The sequence below is a fragment of the Hemiscyllium ocellatum genome, chromosome 37 (genome assembly GCF_020745735.1).
Source record: "Hemiscyllium ocellatum isolate sHemOce1 chromosome 37, sHemOce1.pat.X.cur, whole genome shotgun sequence".
Lineage (NCBI taxonomy): Eukaryota > Metazoa > Chordata > Chondrichthyes > Orectolobiformes > Hemiscylliidae > Hemiscyllium > Hemiscyllium ocellatum.
The window spans coordinates 42,406,405-42,429,309 of record NC_083437.1 but is presented as its reverse complement, the minus strand read 5'-3'; the positions used below and the strand labels follow the sequence as shown (position 1 = coordinate 42,429,309).

The window sequence follows — 22,905 nt, the reverse complement described above, 5'->3', positions numbered from 1 at the left end:
CCCCAGGTCACTCACCATCCCGACTCGGAAATATATCGCTGTTCCTTCATTATCACAGGGTCAAAATCTTGGAATTCCCTCCATAATGGCATTGTGGGTCCACCTACAGCATATGGACTGCAGCAGTTCAATATGACAGCTCACCACCACCTTCTCAAGGGCAACTAGGGACAGGCAATAAATGCTGGGCCCATCTGGTGACACCCACATCCCATAAGCAGATGCTCCAAGTCTAAAGTTCAATTCTCAACCTTAGCTCACCGTTCCAAATCAAAAACAATGAAAATAGTGATGGTTCTGACATTCTTCATGACTCCAACATCCATGACTTATTCACCAGAGTCTGACAAGGGTATGGATGATTTTAGGTGACAAACATGCTAGATTACACCATTGGCAACTGATGAAGAAGATAATGGAATTATGTACCTATAGTTGACATGAGTGAAACAGGGTATTCAGCCCATAGGGTGTTCAAATCTCAGTCTATCTGGAAGCTCCATGTCCCTGGAGAAAGACGATGGCTGCAGAATCCAGGACAGCTTCAGAACAACTTGTGCTCAGGTATTTGAACAATGACAGCTGCCATTCCCCCGAGCTTCATTCCCCCATCCTCCCCTATCTACACTGTACACATCTTCCACCATACACATCAACTCCCAACATCTGGACCTGCTAACCTGAGCTGGACAAGAAAGTTTCATGTGTTTCTGTTGAATAATTTGTACACTTTTGGAAAATAAAAGATGACTGAGATTAAAAATCGAGCTTTAATTTAATGCAACAGGTCAGAAAACAGTACTTGAGCAATGAATGCAAATAAGAATAACTATGCATTTCTTGATCCTCCACACCCACAAACTCTGTGCCAAGAGCTCAGCCTTTGCATCTAGATCAGGGAGTTAGGTTCCAGGCAATGATCCCTGTAGCTGCTGGTTACACTATTGGAGAATTACCATAAGCAGCCATTTCATAGAAAGCTTGTGCCTTTAGCACTAAACCTGAAAGTGTAACAATGGGCCCCTCTGAACTGCTGTCTTTCTACCAATCAATATGTCCATCATGGCCCTGGATTGTCCCCACAGCATTCAGTCCTGCAGTGAGGGGGAGACAGATATCATCTACTGTTCCGTTGTACTTTGCAAAGAATTCAATAAGCTAGCAATGAATGTCCAGTTTTTGGCCTCTTGAATGATTGAGAAGCATCATGTTGTGGTCAGTGTACCAGCAGGTCACAGATATCTGCAATGCTCTTCATTCATCCTCTTTCTTGTTCTTAGGCTACGGTCCTCCACGTAGCCATTCTTAAGCCAGGTGCTGCATCTTATCCATTTTACAGGGAATCAGTATGTATTTCACAGAGGTGTCCTTTTTTTACATATACTCATTCATTGGATATAGGCATTTTTGCCCATCCCTATTTGCCTTTGATGAGGTGGTGGTGAACTGTCTTCTTGACCTGATACAGTCCATAGGGCATAGGTACACCCCACAGTGCTAATATAAAGGGAGTCTCCACATTGAGTAGTTCAAATACAGATCATGAGTTTCTTAGCAGCATGCCCTCTAGATCTGAGGGAGAAGATGCATAGGTTGCACAAAGCCAGAGGGGCCAGGATTTAGAAGGGAGGAAGGTTTGGGAGGTTTCTTGTGATCAAGTGGTCCCTTTTTCCCCATACACTCTCGCAATGCAGCATGGACACTGCAGTGCTCAGGCCTCTTCATTATTTGGCTCCTCTTCAACCTTAGGGGTGGTTAGCCTCCTCCTCCTCCTCTCTGCCTTTTGTGTCCTCCTCACTTGTTCCATCGATGTCTCAGGGCTCTCTGTGGAAGCTCCCACTTGCCCGTGTTCACCTGGATCAGTTGGAAGAAAGATTAAAATGGTATATACGTCAATTTGCCATCACAGATTAGTTATTGTCACTTTCAATGCACAATTTGATAATAATAAAGCTCCCAAGTACTACACAAGTATCCTCCCACTCTTATTTACCTTTTCTACCCTGCAACCACGAAAAGTATTTTAACTGTACAGTTTATGGAGCATATGTATTTTATAATTCCAAAATGTCCTCCCAATGAGTTTCATTCTGGGGTGGCTCTTGATGAGCAGACAACACAGCTCACTATTCTAATACTGCTGCAAAATTTGCACAGGCCACGTTCACTGCATCATTTAAAGTCCTGCTGTTGCAGGACTCAGTGTGAGATAAAAACTCCTTCAGGAAGGAAGGGTTACCCTCATCCATTGATGGTCATTCTTGCATACTGTGCACCGCTTTGGCAGTGTACAGAAGACAAAGGGAGCACCGAATGGGTTGATTGCTATGTGTTCATTATCTCCCAGCTTATGCAGAAATAAAGTTGCAAAGATCATCGTTTTTGAAAGACTGCCTTCCATGACTCCAGACTTTAGGACTTAATTACTTGCGAGTTGAACAAATAATTAAGTCAAGCAAGTAACACCTTGTTAGGTTTCACAGTACAGGGAATCACTTTTCAAAATTCATTCATGAAATGTGGGTGTTTTTGGCTAGGCCAGCAGTTATTGCCTATCTTTAGCTGGGTTGGAGAAAGTGATGGTGAACTGCCTTCTTCTGGAGGCACAGGGGGAATGGGTGACCACCAGTTAATCGAAGAGAACCATGTAGTGCAAGACACCTTGAGTCTATATACTTGCTAATGGATATTCCATTTTGGATAATGGTAAAGGCAATGCCTTTCAACCTCACCGATAATCAACCTCTCCTAATAATAAAATCCCTCCAATACTCAGGAATAACTTAGTGAACCTTCTCTGGACTGTCAATAGCACAGCTGTGAGAAGGATGAGAAACTAAATGACACATCAATTTAAGCCATATGGCTGGAACCCAGAAACAAAAAAAGGGACAGTTACACTGCTATGTGTGTACTCTGGATCCACAAATAATGGAAAGAAGTTAGGGGATCAAATGTGTAAGGAGATTTCTGAGTATTAAAACAACAGGGCAGTAATGCTTCGTGACTTCAACTACCCAAAGATCAACAGGGAGGCTGCGTGAAAGAACAAAATTGAACTGCATTCAAAAGAACTTTTTTAGCCAGCACATTGTAAGCCTAGTAACAAGACACAATTTTATAATGAGTCTTAGGAAATGAATCTGGACAGGTGAATGAAGTTGCAATGGGTGACCATTTTGGAGACTGATCAAATTACTGTTAGATTCAGTATATTAATGGAAATGGACATAGATGAAATAGAAGTGAATCTGCACCTGAAGAGCTGGAATCTGCAAAACCACAGACTAGGAGCTGATAAGTGAGGTTAGAGTGGATGGCTAGTTTATTCAGCTGGTGTAGACATTGAATGACTTCTTTCTGAGCTGTAACTTTATGCTTCTGGTTATGAAGTAAGAATTTGAGAATGTTTACTTTGCTTGTACTTGTCAGCTCATGCTATTTTTTTCTGAAACCCTACAATGTACATGGTTTTATTGGGTTGTTTACCCTCTATCTCTTCCCTCCACATTACCATTTTAATCCTGTAAGGAGCCTTTCCACCCTATAAATCCCACCACCTATTCATCCCTCCTCCCCAGTTCCTAAAGGAGGGTGCACACATCTTTAGACTCAGAAGTCTCAAACTCCAATCTATTACTATCGCTCACCTTACAGCAATTTCTGTGAAAACATCATGTTCAAAAATCATGTTTCTACTTTGTAGATATGACATTGGTTACAGCTTTTGTTTTGGTAGCATGTGCAGGAGAATGTGCAGTTAAGTGGAGGCTAAGCTTGAGATAAGTTAAGACTGTATTGAACAATGGACCTACTTACAGACCATTCTTGTCTCTATTTCCAGTGTCCTTTTGTCAGCCTTCAGGCAGAATGTTTATGAGGACCCAACTGCAACACTGGCATCACTGCACCATTATCACACACACATCCCAGCAATTTGCAGATTGAAAATAAATGTGAAGTGCATTGTGAAATATACATTCAATTAATGTAAATTGCCATGTGAAACACCACTACAGCCCTTTCTGGCCAATATGTTACTGAAAAAGGAATTGAAGTACTCTATATTTCTCTAACTGTTTCTTACTCAATTTTAAGATATCCAGATTATCTCAGCATCAAAAAGTAGTACTGGTCATGAAATTATGGCCAAATATTTTTCTTCATCTGAGTTAAGAGACAAAAAATCAGGTACCCCATTTTCTGACCCGCTGTGCAATTACAAATTAACTGTTTATTAATTCGCTTGTGAAACAATGGGATTTCAGTCCCCATAAAATGTGCCGTTCTTACCTTTAGATCTTGATGCTTGTCTCATTTCCCTTGCTAGTTCCCGTTCTCTTTTTAGTCTTTCTAGTTTTTCTCTTTCCAGTTCTCCTCTTTCCTGTTCGCTTCCTCTTTCTCGTTCGCTTCCTCTTTCCCGTTCGCCTCCTCTTTCCTGTTCACTTACTCTTTTCCGTTTGCTTCTTCTTTCCTGTTCACCTCTTCTTTTCAGTTCTCCTCCTCTTTCCTGATCACTTTCTCTTTTCAGTTCTCCTTCTCTTTCCTGGTCACTTCCTCTTTCCTGATCACTTCCTCTTTTCATTTCTCCTCCTGTTTCCTGGTCACTTCCTCTTTTCAGTTCTCCTCCTCTTTCCTGGTCACTTCCTCTTTTCAGTTCTCCTCCTCTTTCCTGGTCACTTCCTCTTTCCAGTTCTTGTTCTCTTTCCCATTCTCCTTCATTTTTCATTTGCTGTTCCTTTGTACTGAGAATATCAACTTGCTCAGAACCAATCTCCTTGGTCATGGAAATTTGTTCTTCACTTATTGGCTGAAGTTCACCTTTGCTTTCCAGTGGCTGTACAGAAAAATAATTTATAATAATTACCATGAAAAAAGATGGTTAACATAATTGAGGTTCATGGAATAGAAGACATAGTGTCAGTTTTGTTTTATAAAAAACTGAATTCAGGGCAAACAAAAATGAATTAAGACCATAAGACATAGGAGTGGAAGTAAGGCCATTCGGCCCATCGAGTCCACTCCGCCATTCAATCATGGTTGATGGGCATTTGTGTTAAATGTTTGTCTTTCAGACTGGAGGATGTAGCTAGTGGTGTTTCCTAAGGGTCAGCGTGGGACAACTGCTTTTCTTGATATATGAAAGTAACGTGAATATTTGGATGTGTGGTAAACAATCAGGATGTCACCAATAAACTGAACAGGATATAGACAGGCTGGCACAACGTAGAAGGAAAAGTTTCTCATTTCTCGAACCAGTCTTGTAAATCTCTTTTGCAGTCTCTCCATGTATTCACATTGTTCCTACAGTCTGGTGCCCAGAATTGTATTCAATACTCTGATTGAAGTCTAACTAGTGTCCTATACAAGTTCAGCATAACCTCCTTGCTCCTATATTCTACATGACATTAATAAAGCCAAGAATATGTATTTTTACTCTCTCCTCCTACCTAATATGATTTATGCCCATATACAACTAGATGCCTTTACTCCTGCATATCCTTTAGGGTGGCACTTTTTTATTTTATACTGTACATCCATGTACTTTCTACTAAAATGTAGCACCTCACTTTTCTCTGCATTGAATGCATCTGTCCACTCTACCAGCTCATCAAAGTTTTTTTGTAGTTTTAACCTGTCCTTCTCACATCTTATAATGTTCCCAAGTTTTGAATCATCTGCAAACTTGGAAACTGTCCCCTCACCACCAAAATCTAGAACACTAATATATATCTTAGAAAGCAAATGTCCAAAACTGATCCCACTACAAACCATTCTCCAGATCAAAAAATGTTCATGAACCAATACTTTCTATTTCCTATCCCTCAGACAATTGTGTCAAAGTTCATTGTCCCATTTATTCCATGACCTTTGCTCACAAGTCTGTTGTGTGGCACTGCACTAAGTGCCTGTTGAAAATCCATGTACCCTACACAGCACAATAACCTCATCAACCTTTTCTGTTATCTCACAAATATGCAAATTAATTAAACACCATTTTCCCCAACGAATTTGTGCTGACTCTTTGTAATTAAGGAGAAAGTGAGATCTGCAGATGCTGGAGGAAGAGAACTTCTTCAAGGAAGGATTCCTGAAGAAGGGCTTATGCCCGAAACGTCGAATCTCCTGTTCCTTGGATGCTGCCTGACCTGCTGCGCTTTTCCAGCAACACATTTTCAGCTCTTTGTAATTAACCCATGTTTGTCCATATGGCTATTAATTCTATCCTGAATAATTGTTTCAAGATGTTTCTCCACCACTGATGTTGAACAGACTAATCTGTATGGTAGGTTTATCCTTACAACCTTTTCTGAACAAGGAGCTACATTTATAGTCTTGGTGCACACTGACTGTAGGAAAAATTGAAATATTATTGCCAATGCCTTTGCAATTTCCACTCAATTCCTTTAATATTCTTGAATGCATCCTATGGCAGTGCCTATCAACTTTAAGTACCAACAGCCTACCCAATACCTTGTTCTTATCAATTTTCAATCCTTCTTGTGACTCAGTTTCCTCATCGGTCGCCATGGCCAAGGAGCATTTCTTTTCTTAGTAAAGCTTTTGCTTTTTGATCAAGCTTACAAACAGCAACATACATCTCCAATTTTTATTGTCAATGATTTCAAATACTTTTTTACATATTCAATCTATTCAAACAGTGAGCAATTAAATACATTAATATCAGCCCTGATCCCAGGACCACCAGAGAGTGAACACATGGTCATAGCTATGAACCGAACATTGTAACTTCTAATTGTTTGCATGAAAGGCTATTTTATATAAATATGAAGTAAAACATAACGCACCTTTACTTGTTTTTCTATTTCATCTTGGCTATGATCTGATAAAATGATTTAAAAAGTACACAAATTAGCTAAAATAATCTGGACTAAGTTGGTACATATACTCAACTATAGGAGGCTAAGGATCCCTGAATTTCCAAAAACCCTTACAGTGCAGACCTGTTTATGACAGGGAATTAAGTGTCACTGGGGCACGGTGGTACAGTGGTTAGCACTGCTGCCTCACAATGCCAGAGACCCACGTTCAATTCCTGCCTCAGGCGACTGACTGTGTGGAGTTTGCACATTCTCCCCGTGTCTGTGTGGGTTTTCTCTGGATGCTCCATTTTCCTCCCACAGTCCAAAAACGTGCAGGTTAGGTGAAATGGCCATGCTAAATTGCCTGTAATCTTAGTAGAAGGGGTAAATGTAGGGGAGTGGGTCTGGGTGGGTTGCGCTTCGGCGGGTCGGTGTGGACTTGTTGGGCCGAAGGGCCTGTTTCCACACTGTCGGTAAAAAAAAAAGTGGGTGGCACAGTGGTTAGCACTGCTGCCTCATAGCACCAGAGACCCAGGTTCAATTCCCACCTCAGGCGACTGACTGTGTGGAGTTTGCACATTCTCCCTGGGTCTGCGTAGGTTTATCCGGGTGCTCCGGTTTCCTTCCACAGTCCAAAATGTGCAGGTCAGGTGAATTGGCCAAGCTAAATTGCCCGTAGTGTTAGGTGAAGGGGTAAATGTAGGGGAATGGAGTCTGGGTGGGTTCCGCTTCGGTGTGGACTTGTTGGGCCAAAGGGCCTGTTTCCACACTGTATCTAATCTAGGTGGGAATGTGGAACTCAAAACACAAATGGATCGGCCATGATTTTATTGAATCAAAAGGTTCAAATGGCCTACTCTACTCTTATTTTGGATGTCATTATGTTAATCCCCAATTTATGCAGAGCTTGGCCTCAACAAAGCCTCTGCAACATCCCCCTATCATACTGCAGACCCTTCATATCTATTGTTGCCTCCTCGGTGAGGATGAAGCAATGCTTGCTGCTAAATCCAGAAACTCACCCCAAAACCGTCTTCTTTCAATGATTAAAGAATATATTGAATGTACGTCATGCTTCAAATATAGCATTTGGCCATCCCATCAAGATAGTAGTTCAGAAGCTTGTAGTGCAAACAGGACTTCTCAGGATGTTGTGCTCTGCAAGTCATGCTGGAAGCAACTGGCAGTGAAGTATGTGTCCCCAGGATCCTCCATTCTATTGTATTTAAGGCTTCATTTGTGCATTTGGCTTGACAATCAATAGTTGCAAGTGGTAGAGAGAGTCTCAAAACAGTCTCGCTCCTCTGCTGTATGTGCAATTGTACTTCCTGCCATGGGAAATTGACAGTTTCCATTATGGCATCTTCAACTGCACTGTAGATGCCAATAGCACAATGGATTTTAATTCTTGCATGCATTTTGGAGTCATCAATGAAAAGACTGTGGATCAAAAGGCAATGGTTTTGGTAGTTATGTTGGTTTACACAACTGCAGGATCTGTGTTCATTTCTTCACATCCTGCAATTCTGCACTTCCCTGTTCAATTACAGATACGATTAGCAATATGTCGAGGGAAAATAATATATGTGGTGGTTTCCCATTACCTTCCTCATGTGTGCTTAAAAACAGCACAAGTCCTCCTCCCAAAAGATCGTCTGCCTGGAAGCAGTTGTATTCCCTTGAGGTTTTTGTTCTTTCACTAACACCACTGAAAATTCGTTGGTTGCACTAATGGCCGTATCTTGTAACCCTGAGTGTGACCCTTATCTTGGCCTGGGGCAAATCACACAACAGAAGTTTTAGCTAAAGACAAATAGTTGAAGACAAATAATGGCATAGAAAATGTCCTCAGTGAACAACTAAATCAAACAGACCATTTGCCCCAATTAGAGCAAGGAAAGGTTATTCCCTTTTTGACTGCTATGAACTATCCTTTGCAGGACAGCGGTTTCATGGACAGTGGGTGAGAACAGATGTTCTCCCTGTCACTTGCTATTACTGACCGTCAAGCCAAATAAATGAATAAAGCATTAAATACAACAGAATGGGGGACCACTACCTAACCAAAATGACATGGGAAAAGTGATAAACTATCAATAAAATAGTCAAAATCATCAATCTCTGTATCTATATTTAAATGTACAAGCAAGCTAATTAATAAGAATGACTTGAAACTATGATTTGGAGATGCCAGTGTTGGACTGGGGTGTACAAAGTTAAAAATCACACAACACCAGGTTATAGTCCAACCGATTTAATTGGAAGCACTAGCTTTCGGAGCGCCGCTCCTTCATCAGGTGGTTGGCAACCACCTGATGAAGGAGTGATGCTCCGAAAGCTAGTGCTTCCATTTAAACCTGTTGGACTATAACCTAGAGTTATAGAGTCTTAGAGATGTACAGCATGGAAACAGACCCTTCGGGCCAACCTGTCCATGCCGACCAGAAATCCCAAACCAATCTAGTCCCACCTGCCAGCACCCGGCCATTTCCCTCCAAACCCTTCCTATTCATATACCCATCCAAATGCCTCTTAAATGTTGCAGTTGTACCAGCCTCCACCACTTCCTCTGGCAGCTCATTCCATACATGTACCACCCTATGCATGAAAAAGTTGCCCCTTTGGCCTCTCTTATATCTTTCCCCTCTCGCCCTAAACCTATGCCCTCTAGTTCTAGACTCCCCGACCCCCAGGAAAAGACTTTGCTTATTTACCCTATCCATGCCCCTCATAATTTTGTAAACCTCTATAAGGTCACCACTCAGCATCCAATGCTCCAGGGAAAACAGCCCCAGCCTGTTCAGCTTCTCCCTATAGCTCAAATCCTCCAACCCTGGCAACATCCTTGTAAATCTTTTCTGAATCCTTTCAAGTTTCACAACATCTTTCTGATATTGCACACAATATTCCAACAGTGGTCTAATGTATTTGTAAAAACTCTTTGGATTCTCCTTAATTCTATTTGCCAAAGCTATCTCATGTTCCCATTTTGCCCTCCTGATTTCCCTCTCAAGTATACTCCTTCTGCCTTTATACTCTTCTAAGGATTCACTCAATCTATCCTGTCTATACCTTACATATGCTTGCTTCTTTTTCTTAACCAAATCCTCAATTTCTTTAGTCATCCAGCATTTCCCGTAACTACCAGCCTTTCCTTTCACCCTGACACGAATATACTTTCTCTGGGTTCTCGTTATCTCATTTCTGAAGGCTTCTCATTTTCCAGTCGTCCCTGTACCTGCGAACATCTCCCCTCAATCAGCTTTCGAAAGGTCTTGCCTAATACCGTCAAAATTAGCCTTTCCCCAATTTAGAACTTCAACTTTTAGATTTGGTCTACCTTTCCATCATTATTTTAAATCTAATAGAATTATGGTCTCTGGCCCCAAAGTGCTCTCCCACTGACACCTCAGTCACCTGCCCTGCCTTATTTCCCAAGAGTAGGTCAAGTTTTGCACTTACTCTCATAGGTACATCACATACTTAATCAGAAAATTTTCTTGCAGACACTAAACAAACTCCTCTCCATCTAAACCCTTAACACTATGGCAGTCCCAGTCTATGTTTGTTTGGAAAGTTAAAATCACCTACCATAACCACCCTATTTTTTTACAGATAGCCAAGATCTCCTTACAAGTTTGTTTCTCAATTTCCCTCTGACTATTAGGAGGTCTGTAATACAATCCCAATAATGTGATCATCCCTTTCTTATTTCTCAGTTCCACCCAGATAGCTTCCCTGGATGTATTTCCAGGAATATCCTCCCTCAGCACAGCTGTAATGCTATCCCTTATCAAAAATGCCACTCCCCCTCCTCTCTTGCCTCCCTTTCTATCCTTCCTGTAACATTTGTATCCTGGAACATTAAGCTGCCAGTGCTGTCCATCCCTGAGCCATGTTTCTGTAATTGCTATGATATCCCAGTCTCATTTTCGGTCGGTGTTATGTGATTTTTGACTTGAAACTAGATCGTTATTTCTTCAGTGTCACTGGGTCAAAATGCTGAAGCTGCCTTATGAACAGCATTATTGGTTTTCCTATACTCCAGGGTCTAAATTATAGGATTGGCAACTCCCCACCACTTTCTCCAAGGCAAGCAGGATTGGGGGAAATCAGCAAACCTGCATTTCTTGAACACTTCTTTTAAAAACCACTTGGTGTTAGAAAGTATCTAGTTGAATAGTTAAGTTCCCAACTATACGATCTGGGAAATTTAATGATGTTCATACAGGTAGAGGTCAATGTAATAACTGAATAAGAATTGCATTATTTCAAAAAAAAAAGCTTACCAACCTAATTTTACACACAAATCTAAAATTTGAGATTCCCTTGTGTAATGATGGATTAAGTGAGGATATTTGCAGATTGGAATTAGGAGCAGCTGAATTGAGTGACTTTGTGTACAGATAACTGACTTTTCCAGTTATGTGGAAAAAATGAAATAAACAAATAGAAAAAAAAGGAAAAAAGAAATATATAAACTCATCTGTCTCACAAACCTGGAACTTGAGATCTACTAGTCCTTCTACATCTCAACCAGTGTCCCTTCCAGAGTATAATTCCCGCAACACAGATTATTGCGAATACCACAATAGGTAATATGATATTCTCTATATATATGCACTTTCTATCGTTTGATTTTGTTCCTCCCTTAGTCGCAATCATACCAAATAAATGACAACTGAGAAAAGAATGCAGGACAATTAATTAACAGAAACATTCACAGTTAATTTTATAATTCTTATTCTAATTATGTGATCCTTCTTTGAAATATCATCAAAATATGTCAGAATATGAATTCAATACCTTAATATTGTAGTTTGTGAACTAGGGTTAATGACTCTGCACAAACCTTCCAGAGTCCTGTGACACAGGGCCAGCCTTATAGGTGGACGTCAGAGATCACCACCCAGTGCTAAGATCCAGTGTAAGCAAGTAAGCGGCAAGGCATCTCTGCTCTTCACATACTCTTGCTCCTCTCATCCTCTGCACCCATCATACTCTGCTGTCTTCATATTGCTGATCTCTACGCTTCTGCTTACCCATGCCCCAAACTGACTCTCACTTTCCCAGTACTCTGTTCACCTTGTGTTCAACCGTTCACCATGCTATGCTACCATATGATCCTGCTTTGGCCCTCCTCCCCTATTGCTCTCCCTGTGTTTTGTTTCAAGACTCTGCTCTCCTCGTGATGTGTCTGCGCTTTCCCACTGCTCCTTATGTCTCTTTGCTTTGCTACTGTTTTATTTATACTTTGTTTTTTTCAAGCATTTGCTAAGAGCAAATACATTCTTTGGTGAAAAGCAGGCATTCACTGCTATCTATCAGTAATACTGTCAGTTAGTATAAGGAAATAACAGATATGTTAAGTAATTATATTACATATGTTTAGTGTAGAAGGAATAGTCAACATGCCAGAGTGCCTGAGTGGAAGAACAGCAGATGTAATGGGAAAGTATTTTAATTAGCAGCATTGAGGCTAGTGCTGTCCTGCAACAATCTATGTCAGAGTCTCAACAGTTCATATAAGTCATTTATAAATGCAACCACAAATCCAAAACTGCGGATGACTCAAAGATGGGTGCATTGTAAGCAGTATAGATGGAACCAAAAAATACATATTAAGGCATTAGGGATCCTTGGCTTTATATAGATGTGCAGAGTATAAAAGCAAGGAAGTTACGATGTGAACCTTTCTAAAATATTGGTTTGGTCTCAATTTGGTGTATTGTATACATTGTACAATTTAAGAAGGATGTAAAGGTTTTATACCGGCAGAATATGACTAATATTCTTGAAAATTTGGAAAGAATTGAAAGATCACCGAAAGTGAAAAGATTTTGCAGGACTACAGGGTAAGGGTGAGAAGGTGGAATTAGTTTAGCCGCTCTTGAAGAAGGTCTGTGTAGACATAACTGGTCAAATGGCCTCTTCTGTACTCTGTCGGAGAGTGTGGTGCTGGAAAAGCACAGCTGGTCAGGCAGCATCTGAGAAGCAGGAGAGTCTGTGACTTTGCTGTGATTCTTACAGGCCTGAGGGGCTAAAAAACTCATTCCTGTTTCTATGTAAACACCTATTTTATTCACTGCATTACGAAACATACTTTAGTTACAACACTTTCATATTATGAGTATTACAAAGGGTTATAATTGGTGGCTGGGGCAGGGTTTCAGGATTACTAATCCATTTGAAAAGGGGATCTTCAGCCAGAAGTTGAAAATCACTGTCCTATTGCATGCTATAAGAATTGATCAAAACAATGATTGGGTTTAGAATAAAGCTATTTAAGTTAAAGCACCAAATGTCAATGTAACTATAAACTTTTTTTTAGAAATTTCCAGTTTGAAAAGCATCTCAACTGTGATGAACAGCATTTGTTTGTGAAGCATCTTGTGATTGGAGATTACATCATCATGAGAATAGAACAACAACAACAAATGGAGGGCTGAGAAGCTGCAGGAAGTGGGAATATTAAGAAAACAACAGAAAGAAGGATACAAATTAAACAAATAACTCATTTCAAATTGGGAATTAATGGAGTTTAATTTTCAAAAATAGTGTGGTTAAAAGCATTACTAGTTGGTGTCATCCTAAAATACATGGATTAACCTCACAAAGTTTAAGGTTGCTGGTATAATTTTTCACCCATGTTGAATCAGTTAGGACTACAGATGGTCTAACAGTTATCAGGAAAGGAACACATGGCCCCTTCCTATGCAATTACCAGTATTGAAAACTGCATCTGTGGCATATCTGTGGCAGATAAAACAGGACTTGATTACCTCACCTTCAGGATTTAACATGAGATCACAATCAGGTATTAAAAAGAACAGACATCTGTCTCTGCTGTACTTCTGGGGATGCAACAATCCAATTCCATGGAAATTTACTCAAACAATTACCTATTTTCTTTTGGTTGACTAGATTATATAGAAGACATTTTCTTGGATCTTAAAACCCAAGTTATGTTGCACATTTTATCTGAGGGGAGCTTGTTATCCTCCTGCCCTACATCTAAGCTTATCTGCAAAGCTTTCTCAGGATCTTTGCATACATCTCTGTTGGAGCTATCCTGATTAACACTGCAATGATAAATACTAATTATATCCAATGGGTATGAGTGTATGTTGATAACCCGCATAGCCCCTTTTCTCTGTACACATACTTCATACAGAATAAAAAGAATCATGCATGTTTAACGAGTAAGCTAACTTGATAAGTAGCTTCAATATAGCTGATAACTTAAAAATATAACTTTGGCTGATGCCAATGATTTACAGTGACTGAATGACGCTCTGTTTTCATTACTTGAGACTCCAGAATTTAGTTTACCAATTCACGATCCAAGATTTGATCAACTTGCATTTTTCAGTGAAATAAACTATTAGCCTTAATATATATTAAAATATTACACACTGCAGCGTGACAGGAAATTGTCAGATCTTGAACTATGATTATACCCATTGTCCATTACCTGTATAAATTGCTTAAAAAAGGTTTTTTTTTCTGAATCAGGTTTAGAGATTTTTGGAAAGGTGATGTAAAAATGAGCAAATCTGGAATGTTTTGGATGGGGGTGGGATCAGATGCTGAAGGCCTAGGTAATTTGACTATACACTTGGGAGCACTAGATAAATCAAACAAATATTCATGCACTATTTTCCTTACATCTTCCACAGTATTGAGTCTTATTCAGTAACTATACATTAAGAAAGATATAACCAAAGATCAGCTTGATAAAATTATGATAGTCTTTTCCAGTTTATCCAAAATCAAACTGAAATCCAGCAGTCGTCAGCAAATGGAAAGGGAGAAAATTAAACAAGAGTTCAAAATTTTTGAGGTATGAAAGATTGTTTCAACTAAATTTGAAAAACCTGAACTATAACACATCAAATTCACTTTTAAAAATACTTCAAAATGACATTCAACTATACAACAATGAATTGGAATAAATTTGATTCTGGATTACTTTTGATGTACTCACTCAGTAAGTGGCTTGCAGTTTGCTGTAGTTGAAGATTTATCTGAAAATGTTCCATCAGAGCATTCCTCACACTCAATATCTGCTTGATATGATCCTGAAATCAGATGCAGCAATATCACAAATTTCAGAAAATCATGTAATTTTGACCTTTCAACAACTTTACACCAGTGTGGGCTATGAATGAAGCGTACCGCTGTCAATTTTGGAGATTTTCACTTTGAATTGAGTTGTGATGAGGCATCTGTCTAATCAGCTAATATCCTCCTGGAATCATCAACAGGAATTCAGTGATATCAACTAATGTGTCTCATTTAAATGCCACACTCACTTGCCTTAAGATTAGGTAAGTTTAGGTTACCTGCTGGTTTTTAGGAGGTGGCAGGGAGCACATTTTGCAGGAGGTTTTCTGGGAACTTGGAGTAGAGAAAGCTGACACTTTTTTAATGTACTGAATACAGAAACTTTCCTCGCAAGCTACATCTTAGTTTCCATGGTTCTTTGCCACTATGTGCTCTCTTATTGAATGATGGAATTGTGAGAAGTGAATCAGTTGATGAACAGGATTGGTTGCAGAAGGCCCCAAGACTGTTCAATGGACTTCTTTATCAGTGGCATATTCGTGGCTACTGATCTAAACAGTTTGTGTATGTTATACTTAGGAGTATGACTGTAAAGTCTAAAAGCTAATTGTGTCATTGAAACCAGTCATCCAACAATGATTATCTTATAGTTTCAATTGAATATTGTGCCATTTACATATTCTTACATGTGCTCTGCAATCTTTTCAAAGGCAGCTGAAAGACATGGTGAGACAAAGTTGAATATAATCAGTAAGCTGCCTTATTTCATAGATGTCAAGTGTACATATAGAGTAACTGTCCAAACAAATTCTACCTTTTTAGTTCAATCTCACCTTTTATCCTGTAAATGGGAAAAATGCTTCTACCCTTTTCATGTAAAAAATGAGGTCTGCAGATGCTGGAGATCACAGTTGAACATGTGTTGCTGGTTAAAGCACAGCAGGTCAGGCAGCATCCAAGGAATAGGAAATTCGACGTTTCGGGAATAAGCCCTTCATCAGGAATCAGCCCATTCCTGATGAAGGGCTTATGCCCGAAACGTCGAATTTCCTATTCCTTGGATGCTGCCTGACCTGCTGTGCTTTAACCAGCAACACATGTTCAACTCTACCCTTTTCATGAGCTGCTTTATTGTTTTTCGCATTTTTTTTGCATACTACTTCTGGCTGTTCAAACTCCACTTTATTTTAGCGTCCAGTTCCAGACCTTGAATCTGTGCCACGGTCTCTTATTTAAATGAAGCTGGCCAGATGACCTTATGTGTCTTTTGCCAGGAGGACACTAAGATATTGACTCCCTCCCACAGTGAGTCAGTAAACGTGCCAATAAAACCAAACACCTCCTTTCCTCCCACCTTCTGGGGTGAGTTTTAGAGAGGTATCTCTAGACCAGTGAGAGTCAGTCTCATTAATGGGCCTTGGATAAAACATGATTTCCAGCATCAGTTGTAACTTCCATAAATTAGCATCTGGCTTAAATGAAAGTTCAATGCTTTCAGCCTGCACTAATTCACTTTGTTTAAAACCTAACCCTCAAACATAACTTGGCTCTAATTCTTTAAATAAACAATACTGTGCTGACATTTAAACATTTTGCAAATAAAATGATCAAAATTGAGGAATTGGAAGCAGAAATTGAAGGATATGACATCGTAGTATTTACAGAAACATGGCTCAAGCCAGAGCAGGACAGGATACTTAACATCCCCAGTTAAAGGGTTTTAGTACAAACAGGGTGGGTAAAAAGGGAGGAAATGTAACAGTCTTGGTCAATAAAGTATCATCGCCCTTGAATGAGCTGTAATTCCTCAATCAAATCTATATGGTTGGGGGTGAGAAACAGGAAGGGAGCAGTGACCTCCATTACAGACCTCCAAATAGTGGAGACAAAGTAGATGACAGCATTTGTAAACAGATTGTGGTAATCCCCATGGTAAAAAGGGTTGTGATAATTGGTGATTTTAATTACTCAAGGGTTGACTGGGAAAAAGGAAGAGCACCTCAAATGCAGGAGAGATGCTTAGGTTGGAATAAGGAAAGCTCAGAGGAAGAATGAGGAGAGGGTGGCAGGCTGCACTAAAATAAACAGTAAAATGTTCTTCAAACATATTAATAGTAAAAGATTAGTGCAGAATAGAATGGGGCCTGTAAGGAACAGGCAGGGTAAGCTGCTCACTGAAGCAAAGGATATGGCGGAGGTACCAAATGAATATTTTGCTTCTGTCTTTACCAAATTAGAAGATGGTGACAATGGCCCAATTGAAAAAGTGGGTGCAGAGTACTCCAGGTAGAGAAGTCACCAGGCCTGGATGAGGTGTATCCTAGATTGCTGAGAGAGGTAAAGGAGTCATCGACGGAAATTTTCCAGGCCTGTCTGAACACAGGATCAGTCCTGGGGGTCTGGTGGATTGCAAATAGCCACTGTTGCTTAAGAAAGGAGCAAAGGAGCTCAGCAACTACAGAGCTGTCAGCTTTTCATCAATTGTGGGAAAATTGATGGAGGCAATAATATAGGATAAAGTAAACATATACTCACAGAAAAATAAGTTAGACCTAGGCAGTCAATATAGCTTTGTCAAGGGCAGGTCATTACGACAAATTTAATTGAGTTCTTTGACGAGGTGACACAAGCAGTGGATGAAGGTGGTGCTTGGATGTTGTATTTGTGGACCTTCAGAAAGTATTTGTCACAGTGTCACATGGCAGTTTGTCAGCAAATTAGAATATTTGGGATTTATGGGCTCTTGGCAACATGGATTAGAAGTTGACTGGAAAATAGGAAATAGAAGGTCGGTATAGATGGGGATTTCTCAGATTGGAGATGAGTTGAAAGTGGTGTGCACCAGAGTTTTACGAAAGTGATACCATGAATGTGAGATTTTAGATACAATAAAAGATTAGAGAAATTGGGCTTATTTTCCTTGCAGCAGAGAAGATTAAGGAGGATCCAAGATGGCGGCGACCTAGGAGGATTGCATTTGCTGGGCTCCGCACCACAATATCGGCAGGACAGAGCTAGAACCCGTCCCATGCATGTTGCTGTAAGTAAGAAAACTGTAAAAGAACTACAGAGCCTGAAAATTTTACTTACCTTTGTTTTTGCTGCTGGAGAATGCTGAAGGAAGGAGGAAGTTCATTCGGGGATGGAGCCGCGATTCAACCCACCAAGGTGGCAGGTTTACTTATTCACCAGGCTGTGGTTGAGGAGCTTGCCAAATCTCACGAGGTCCTGAGGAAGCAGATTGAAGAAAAAAAATCGAGGAAAAGCTGGCCCCACTCTCTGTTTTGTTGCAAGACTTGAGTAAAGGGATTGAAGAGCTCGAGCACTGGGCCACAGGGTGAAGGCAGAGGCTGATCCATCCAGGAGTCAGATTGAAGCCCTGGAAACACAGGTCTGTGGTTTGCTGGATCTGATGGATAATCTTGAGAACAGGGGCAGGAGGAAGAATCTTCAGGTTGTTGGCATGCCAGAGGGGCCAGAAGGTGAGCGACCTGTGGAATTCTTTGAAAAGTGGTTCCCTGAATTCCTTAGTTTGGAGGCTGAAAAGAGAAGGATAAAGGTTAAGAGAGCCCACCGGGTCATGGCACGAAGGCCAGGAGTGGATCGGCGCCTTGCCCTCTCCAGGTACGGTTCCATCATTATAAAGACAGAGAGTCATGGAATCTTCCATAGCCCAAGGGAACGATCCAAGAGTGTTCGTGTGCGAGGGCTCCAGCGTCATGTTTTTCCAAAGCTTTTCAGTGGTAGTGATCTGGAAAAGGAAGTCCTATGATGGCATCAAGAAGAGATTGAGAGACCTTGAGATCGAGTACTCTCTAAGATATCCAGCGGTGCTTCGGATTAATTATAATTGATCTGTGCATTTACTTTACTCGCCAAAGAAAGCGAGGAACTTTGTGGACATGCTGACTTAAGCCGGACAATTGAATAGGCACAGATAACAGAGTTGTTCGGGTGTGTCCTTCTTCAGAGAGGCCTTGATGAAGTCTCCTTTTGATGGTAATAAGTTGCATTAAATTATGCTCGGGATGGATGGAATATTTACCTTTAATTTCTAAGTTAACTGAAACCAAGGGATGGCTGAAGTATTTACTTTTAACTTACTTGTGTATATTATTAATCTTGCTTTTTCCTACCCGGTTGCCTGTGTTAGTGGCATAAACCTAACTGGTAAGAGTTAAGAGGGTGGTTGGGATGGTTAGTAGGGTTTTGGGACGAGTCGGTGCCCCTTTTGATGGGGGGGGGGGGTAAATTCCTCTAAACACTGCCTTTGGTGTATCTTTGTTTTTCTGTTTTTGGTGTACATAGTTTTTGCAAGTTTTGTAGGTTTGTTGGATGCAGATGATTTAATTTATGTAGTTTTTGTGTTTTGTGGACATTCTTGTACTGAAGTTCAGCAATTTGTAGTTTGAATTCTCCCTCTCTGGAGTCTAAATGGCGAAGGATGTACTCAAGTGGTGTACCTGGAACACTAAGGGGAGTCGCTCGCTGGTCGACAGGAAGAAGGTACTTTCCAGTCTTAAAAGGGAGAGGGTGGATGTTGGCTTATTGCAAGAAACACATCTCAATGATGCACAGCATCTAAAACTGCAACAGAATAGGTATGACTGTTCTTTTTCTTTATTTTTCAATACTAGGAGTGGGGGGGGGGGGTAGGCCATACTTGTTAGGAAGAACCTCACACTTAAGTTGTTAGAGTGTACTAAAGACACACACGGGAGGTTTGTAATCCTTAAAGCTTTAATACATGGGGAAGAATACAGGATCTTAAATGTTTATTGTCACTGGTCCATCCTCTCAAGTTCTTGGCAAATGCACTTTCTAGACTGGTTAACCTTGCATCTCAGCATATTATTGTCGGGGGGGGGGGGTGGATTTTAATTGTCTCATAGATTCTATGGTGGACAGATTGCTCCGATATCTTCCTCATGATCTAGTATGTTTAACAATTCACATAGTCATAGCCTCCTCCTGCTAACTTTAAGAGAGGCAAACATCTCTCTTATCCTTCCTTCACTCCTGAATGTTGATTTCAAATTCTATCAAAGACTCTTGCACTAAGATGAGAAACTGTGCTGTCCTCCATCATTAAGGAGGATCAGATGGGTTTTATAAACGGTCAAATAATGCCAGGAGGTTACTTAATATGATTCAAGTATGTCAACAATGACCGGTACAGGGATTAGTGATCCCTTTAGATGAAGAGAAGGCATTTGAACAGGTCAAGTGGCCATATCTCTTTTTATACTTTAAAGCGGTTTGGCTTGGATGAAGTCTTTATCAGATGGTAAAGGATTTGTACAGTGACCCTCTTGCCACGGTCCTCACCAATGGTGTGCGGTCAAGCAATTTCAATATTCTTAGAGGCAGTTGACAGGGCTGTCCCTTATCACTGTTGCTTTTTACACTGCTGATTGAACTGTTGGCAGAGGCAATACATAGGGATCCCAATATCTCTGCTCCAGAAGTGGTGACAAAGCTGCATAAGATTGCATTGTATGCAGATGATGTTCTTGTCTTTTTATCAAATCCAACAGTTTCCGTGCATCATCTGATATAATGTATTAATTCATTTGGCAGCTTTTCGGGTTACAAGATCAACTTTGCAAAATCAGAGGCCATGCCCAAGGGTGGCCTCCTGAACATGCCTGGTCCTGAGGATGAATCTCAATTTCCCTTTAGCTGGTCACAGGAGGGCTTTCTCTACTTAAGTATATTCATTACTCCTGTCTTTGATTAGCTATTTGAAACCAATTTGCCCATTTATTTGATAGAATCAAACCAGACCTTCGAAGGTGGGAGGTGCTGTTGATCTCATGGTTAAGTTGGATAGCCTTCATTAAAATGAATACTCTCCCCTATCTGCTGTATCCCTCTGCCTTTTTCTAAACAAACATTTAGAAGGTTGAACGGTTGGTTCAGTTCCTTTATCTGGTATTGCAAGCAACCCCTTATTAAACTGACTAAACTGCAGCTACCCCACAGACTGGGAGGAGTGGACCTCCCTGATTTCAAAAACTATCAATTAAGCTTGTTGCTATCTTACCTGTATGACTGGGCCCTGGGGGATCCTCACTCTATCACCTATTGGGAGAGGGTCCCTTGGACGAGTCTGAACAGCTCTAAGGTATGGGAGAAGGAGCTGGACTTGAGATCTCATCTGAAGAATGGGAGATAGCTGAGAAAATGCAAGAAGGATCACGGTTTGCAATAGAACCCATGCCTTGCCATTGAAAATTCTCCACATTTTCAAGACTGTCACCAAGAGAGATAGGATTGGAATGAAGAGAAACGTCTTTACTCAGAGAGTTGTCAGGATTTGGAATGCCTGGGAGAGTGGTGGAGGTGCATTCCAGAGAAGGTTTCAAAAAGAGCTGGATAACTTTAAGGTGATAAATTTAGAGGGTACACAGTTACGATTGGAGAATGGTACTAGCTGGGAGCCTCATTCAGGAGACAGGATGCCTCAAGGAATCCACAGGCTGTATGTAGAATTCCAGACAGCTTCTGATCATAGTCCTTGTGGCCTTTAACTGCTGTTATTTGGCAGCTACTTATTTTGAATGAGTAGTCCCATTGCCCTTAATCTGCCCCCATCTTGGAAAAATGACCTGAGGATGGAAAGGAGCTGGCAAACTGGCACTCTGGCCAATGATGCAAATATTTGCACCTGCTTACCTCTGCACATGTGCCAATCAGCTCAAAATCCTGCTCAAAGTCAATTCCCAGAACTTTAGCAAACTGTATCTGGAGGTTGCAGCAAAGTTTTAATGGAAATTTGGGAAATCCTAGTTTTATAACATTTTCTGTTCTGTAGCAATTTATTTTTCTTTCTTCTGCCCAGTCACCGAAAGACATTGCAATCCTGCTCTTTGACTACCCTCAAACGTACTCTAATCATCAATCAGTTGATGGGTGATATTTTCTGTATGTTGAAATGATTGGCCTGTTCAGGTGTACATAACCTTATGTTACATTTGAAACAGGGACTCACCTCTATTTCATTTCAATGTGTGGCAATGCATTAATACATTCTTGGGATTCCAACATCAATAGGAATCAACTGGGATCAGTAGTTTGAGAAAATGACAGATAAAATTTATATATTTGATTTGCAACCTTTTTTTGGGGGGGGAAATTGTTGAGTGTTTAAATTGGTATCAATGACTAACCCTGCCTGGAAATAAAGCAACATGTCTGCAGATTCAGCAGAACACTTGTATTCACTTATGCTTTAAATAAGACAAGCATAGGGCCTAACACTGACTTCTTTTGAACATGTTGAATGATGGGCATCTAGAGCTGAAATGAGGTAGTAGGCACTTGCCTCTCATTGCATAGATTTGGAATGACATTTGATGGCAACACAATGGAAGCAGACAACTTTGGTACATCAACACATCTTTTTCCTGTGTCACAACCCAGAAATTGTGTTAACCAGGTCAATACTGAAGCTCTCGTATTTACTAAAGGATAGTTTGCTGTTTGATGCATATCATTCTCTAGCAAATAAAATCCTACAAATATATAGCTATATTTTTATTTTTATTTTGACAAAGAATTTTCATCAATATAATGAATTTCAAATCCTTAGTATATCTTAAATTGTTACGTAGACAAATAATTATTACTCAAGTGTAGTTCTGTAATGCTATTGGAATGTTTGGTAGCCATTTTATTTAAAGTAGGATCCACAAACAACAAAGTGATAGAATCTTTTTTTAAAAAGGTGTAGCTTAGGGGATGCATCTTGGTCAAGAAATCCCCTTGACTCCTGATCTCTAATAATATGGTGGAATTTGTTTTGTATCCACTTTAATGAAATCTCCTTGGCTCAGTAAATCTTTCAAAAGACAAGTCAACTGTATTCCTGATGAAGGGCTTTTGCTAAAAACGTCGATTCTCCTGCTCCTCGGATGCTGCCTGACCAGCTGTGCTTTTCCAACACCACATTCCTGACTCTGATTGCCAGCACCTGCAGTCCTCACTTTCTCCTTATATTCTTGTAGTGAGC

General features: G+C 40.3%; 1 protein-coding gene across 1 annotated transcript; it reads right to left on the bottom strand.

The window, feature by feature from the left end:
* Positions 1-792: 792 nt before the first annotated feature.
* LOC132833729 (octapeptide-repeat protein T2-like) lies at positions 793-14,929 on the bottom strand. The gene is made up of 3 exons (XM_060852246.1): positions 14,812-14,929; positions 4,294-4,837; positions 793-1,854 (listed from the first exon to the last, which is right to left on the bottom strand). The coding sequence occupies exons 2-3, from the start codon at positions 4,784-4,786 to the stop codon at positions 1,712-1,714; spliced, it is 636 nt and encodes a 211-aa protein (XP_060708229.1). The 5' UTR covers positions 4,787-4,837; positions 14,812-14,929; the 3' UTR covers positions 793-1,711.
* Between the last annotated feature and the right edge of the window lie 7,976 nt (positions 14,930-22,905).

Coding starts and splice junctions, on each gene's coding strand:
- LOC132833729 (XM_060852246.1), bottom strand. CDS start 4,786: ATGACCAAGGAGATTGGTTCTGAGCAAGTTGATATTCTCAGTACAAAG. Junction 1,855..4,293: donor ACAAGCATCAAGATCTAAAG/GTAAGAACGGCA, acceptor CAACTGATCCAG/GTGAACACGGGCAAGTGGGA.